Source organism: Arachis duranensis, chromosome 2, assembly GCF_000817695.3.
Source record: "Arachis duranensis cultivar V14167 chromosome 2, aradu.V14167.gnm2.J7QH, whole genome shotgun sequence".
In the NCBI taxonomy this organism is placed as follows: Eukaryota; Viridiplantae; Streptophyta; class Magnoliopsida; order Fabales; family Fabaceae; genus Arachis; species Arachis duranensis.
The window spans coordinates 9,323,743-9,328,836 of record NC_029773.3 but is presented as its reverse complement, the minus strand read 5'-3'; the positions used below and the strand labels follow the sequence as shown (position 1 = coordinate 9,328,836).

Below are 5,094 nucleotides of genomic sequence, written 5' to 3'. Positions count from 1 at the left end.
TATTTATTTCGATAATTAAAATAATTAAATTATTTATTAAAAAAATCCTGTTTTGATAGAGTATTGTTACGATTCAACTAATATTAGACTACTTAATTTGTTGGTTAACACATTAAAGTTTGTTAGGAATATATAAATAGGAATATTGAGTCACATTGTATTGAGTACAAGAAATTAAAAAATAATATTAAACTTGGTTCAATTTTGAATTTTTTCTTCCCAACTCAAAGAGGGAGCTAACATAATAGTACAATTTATTTTATCATCTTAATTAAATATTTGAACTTTAAATAGAACATTGTTAATTCTAACTTTACGTTGTTTAGTACTGCTAATAAAATTTAACATCTTTGAACATTTAATTTATGCACCCAAATCTTACATGGTTTAGACACCAAAAAAATCTTACATGGTTTTGAAGATTGGTGTTCGATAAAACTCTTCAATAAAATATGAATTTTCTTCTACAATCATAATAATACAATTTATTTGTTATTTTATTTAATCAGAACGTAGTTCCCATGAAGCATTTGATATGACCAATTCAACAATTCTGATTACTTTTTCTGGTATACAAGAACACCCAAAATAAATAGAAAATGGTTCTCTTCAAATCTTCATTCTTCAACTACTTCGCTTCTTGCTGCTTCCTCTTGATTCATCATCTTACTCCGCGCTTCAACTATATGGTCTATTCATCATCTTGGTCTATATATTGTTTTCAATAATAGTACACTTTAAGATATTACTATTATGCTTTTCTGCATCTTTTTCTAATAACAATTATCTATTCAACAAAATAATAGCCTTAGAGAATTCTGGAATGCAGCTCAATCTATTAGCTTGTTCCCCCTAACAAACCCGATCTCACTTCATTCTTTTTTTGTTGTGCAGCTCCTGGCGAACTAGAATCCAAATTGCGATTGACGTAGCTAATGCATTGGTACATATGATTGATTAGTTTAATATCAAGCTTTAATATCTTGGTATTTTTATTGTTGAATCACACTTTGCCTTTGCATCATCACATGCAGGAGTACCTTCATTTGTATTGTGATCCTCCTTTGTGCCATAGAGAAATTAAGTCTAGCAACACTTTGCTGGATGAAAATTTTGTTGCTAAGGTGGCATAACTATTCATCCTCGTTTTTCAGAACTGAATAGTTCAAAAACAGCACAAATTTTATGATGCATAGACACCTTTTAAGCGTTAATTGATTTTTTTTTTTTTTCCTGTGTCACATCGTTTCACCTTGCACAGGCATAAAAAAATGGTTCGATATGCTTTGAACCTCTAAACACTGAAATCCGAGGAACTCCAGGTATAAAATTCTTCTGACCTTTCTTCCTCATCTTTCATTTACATGCTTTAGAAGATGGCTGTATGTCCCTGAAATTCAATATTTTCCCCACTGATGTCATGCATTCCAGGTTATATGGATCCAGAATATGTTGTTACTCAAGAGCTCACCGAGAAAAAATCATCAGGGCTCTTCATCATGTTGACAGGAATTTCTCATTTTTACTTCACACTAACTTCAAATGTTTCGATCTGTTAGTTCCAAGGGTCCATGTATAAAATCTTTGGAGATGAGGAATATAGTACTTTCAAGGTTACCATAAATATATGATGCTTGTTAATTCTTTCTTTGATGACCAGTTGTGAATCTTATAATTTATGATAGAATTCAATCTACAACTTGAAAAATAAACTACTTGAATCATGCTTCGAATTCTAAGTTGATAATGAGAATGATAGGAAAAGGGAAGTACAGAAGATACTACTTTACATTTCTTCCAAGTAGCTGGTAGGTTGCAGAGGCAAGAACTAAAGACAAGGAAACTTTAATACAGATTCAAAATACATGCGGGACAGTGACAATAAAAAATACACACATGTTCCCAGCGTATCATCTTTACTATATAGAAGGAAAATAAATAAAACTAGAATAAGGATGGGATTGCTTTTCCTTCTTTTTTAAAAATATTTTAAGTTAAAAACACAAGGCAACAATTTGCTTTAGCATTCTAACTCCCCACTGGAGCAAGGAACTTCCTCTTGCTTCCTGGTTCCTCAACCAATACTACAATATCATTGACTTTCTCGAACAAATCCTCCAACTTGTTCACTCCAAGTCTCTGATATTCCAATTGTCTCTTGTACCTTTGTTGGTATATATCCTCAAAACAACCTAGGAATATTCGACACGAGTAGCTGACTAGAATCTCTTGAAGCTCAAACTTGAACTGCTCAAGAGCACGGTCATTGATAGCTGCTCTCCTTTGACTGCCCTTTCCTACACAATTTCTCTCGTCATGTTCTTCCATGACTAGTCTTTCTTCATCTGAGAACTCATCTGAAGAGCCACCACCGGTGACAGTATTCGTATTCTCTTCTGGAAGCCCCTTTCCTTTCTTGTCTTTCTTTGCTAGAGCCAATGGGGGAGCGCTCGGGCCTACCTTGAAGTTTCTGAGATACACAAATTTACGTTGACCTTTCCCTTCCACTGCCACTGTATCACCCATCTTCTTGAAAAGATTGACTAACTTAATTGCTCCATAATCAGATACATAAAGAGTTCTTCCATAAGCTTTCTGATACTCTGTTGGAACTCGAGCCAGAGGCAGGCACCCTCCAGAAAGTTCAAGCAACTTTACCAAGTGGCCTTTGAGAACATTTAAATCGCTAGACATAGGGCCCCAAAGCTGGCCTTCATTATTGTCACTAGAAGGCATAGATATTCCTGAAACATCAATCATCCCAGGTGGAAGGCTGTGTGATCTCATAGTTGTCGGTAAGCCAGCCATGTTCGATGCGGTACAATTGTATTCAGATAGAGATTGTGAAACCATAGAGAAATCCCTTGAGTTATATAATCTCTGTGACATCCCTCTATAAACTATTGCTTCTTCCTCATTTTGTCCCTCGAAGTTGTCATTAATATGGCACCCCATCAAATATCCAGCAACCTCAACTGAACCTCCACGAGGTGGTACTAAAGCCTTTGCCGGGGGAACAAATCCTTCTCCACGAGCAACGCTAGGCCAATCCCAGACAAACTTTCCGGCATTGCATAAAGCAGATGAAACACCCACCCCAGAAGGGATGACAAGAATTATAGTGTATCCCCGTTGTCCAAGAATGTGAAGTGCTCGGGCAAAGTCAACGTCTCCAGATATTAGCATAATAGATGATGGGGGAGGGTTGTCAAGAGCAAATAAAAACATGTCAACCAAGATTGCTTTATCAGCAGCATCTTTTCTCCCATTAGGAACATCGATGAGATTAACACCAGTTCTTAGACATCCCTCTCGAAGTCGCTTAGGGAAAGCGTTGAAGTCACCATAAGCAGAAAATACCATAACAGTTCCTTGAATTACTGGATGCACTTGCAACGCCATCCTTATATTTCCTGCTACGTCTTCAGGGCGGACATCACTTGGAACAGGACAGTTTTCAATGTCCCAAAGAATAGCTACTGAACCATCAGAGGAGCTATGGGGCTGTTGACTTATAGGGGATTGAAGTATGTTACCATTTAATTCAGTGATATCCTTTCCCTTGTGTTCCAAAGATTCAGACAACATTACGGCCATTGGTTTAGTTGGAGTAGCCATCATTTTCAAAGAAAAAGCAATCAGAAGTTCCTGCACAAAATGGAAACAGTGAGATATCATTAAACAGAACAAGTCACCACAAACATCTCAGAACATAGTGATATAAAAGGCCATTGCATAAGCCCCCAAAACAAAATCCCCCATTGCATAAAAGGTTAACAAGGAAATAAAACATGTTTTTTTTTTGTTGAAATGGTAACACAAAATAGGGGAGGTAGTCCAAGAAACAGTTAACAATCCGAAAATTGTAGAAACTAGTAAGCACTACTGTATCATCAAAGACTTCCTCCCTTGTAACCAAAACCACTAAAGTGAAAAAGCAGAGCTGCGACAGTGCCAAAGCAAGCTGAGGCTGATTGATACATCATAAGTAACACAAAGCAAATCAATTGCTGTTAAGGAAGTAAAACTAGATCACTAACAAGTTTCTATAATGATTTCCCACCAACACAGCAACACTCATATCTATGCCATTAGTTCAGTTCAAGCATAGACATAATCACGGCATATCAATTAGAACACTGTGACGAAACCAACTCCACATTGAATATCTCAAGTTCCCAACCCTCACAATGAACAACATTATACATAAATTGGATAAGACCTAGATTAACCGTCTCCATTTTCCCACAACAAAAAGACTTTACTTTATGCAACTTCTAAGGTCTAAACTTAATCCACACGGAAATCTGTGGAGTCAAATTAAGAAGTTCTACAAATCCAAAAACAAATCAAGAATGAAAAATAACCAAGGTAAGAGAAACATTAATCCTTTTTTTTTAATTCTGTTCTTGAACAGAAATTGAAAAGAATTAAGCTTTGCTGGGTAAAAGAACATAACTGAACAGGCATAAACTATAAGATGTAGGTAGGTAACTAAATAAAATAAAATAAGAAAATAATAAGGGAGAGTACCAATTAAGTAGGAGAATAACTGAGGTGAGTTGAGTAGGAGAATAATTGAATCAGATACGAGGAGGTGAATCCTTGGGATAGTGAAGATCTAATTGAAATCCTGAAACAAATAATTAAATTGAACGATCAAACAAGGAATCCCAATCAATGATGATCATTGTTTTGTCCCAATAAGATGCAAAACCCACCCAAGGAAGAAACGGGAGATGAGAAACCTGGTTCGGAGACAGCAAGAAGAGTTGAAAGTGGAAAGAAATTAGGGGTTTGGGTGGGTTTCTTTATATCTTTTTAATTTTATTTTTATCTTTATCTTTATCTTTATTTTTACAATATTAAAAATTTTTAGATTTATATTTATAAATTATATGTTACTATTTATTTAAATTATTATTTTTAAATTTTAAATTGTTTTTAAATTTTTGTAAATTTTTTTCAATAATATAAATGAACAGCTTATATGCTACCGTGAAATTCATATGTTGAGTATGAAAATTTATTTGCTTAAGTATTGTTATTAAAAAATTTTAAATTTATATTTATAGATTATAAATTATTATTTAC

General features: G+C 34.6%; 1 protein-coding gene across 2 annotated transcripts; it reads right to left on the bottom strand.

Moving 5' to 3' along the window:
• Positions 1-1,770: 1,770 nt before the first annotated feature.
• Positions 1,771-4,783, bottom strand: LOC107473382 (uncharacterized). 2 transcript variants are annotated; one of them, XM_021134980.2, is made up of 3 exons: positions 4,722-4,783; positions 4,534-4,633; positions 1,771-3,648 (listed from the first exon to the last, which is right to left on the bottom strand). In XM_021134980.2, exon 3 carries the CDS (start codon positions 3,619-3,621, stop codon positions 2,029-2,031), a length of 1,593 nt encoding a protein of 530 aa, XP_020990639.1. In that variant the 5' UTR covers positions 3,622-3,648; positions 4,534-4,633; positions 4,722-4,783; the 3' UTR covers positions 1,771-2,028. The 2 variants fall into 2 exon arrangements, with proteins under 2 accessions (XP_020990639.1, XP_020990640.1); XM_021134981.2 differs by having other exon boundaries at positions 4,749-4,772.
• Positions 4,784-5,094: the final 311 nt, after the last annotated feature.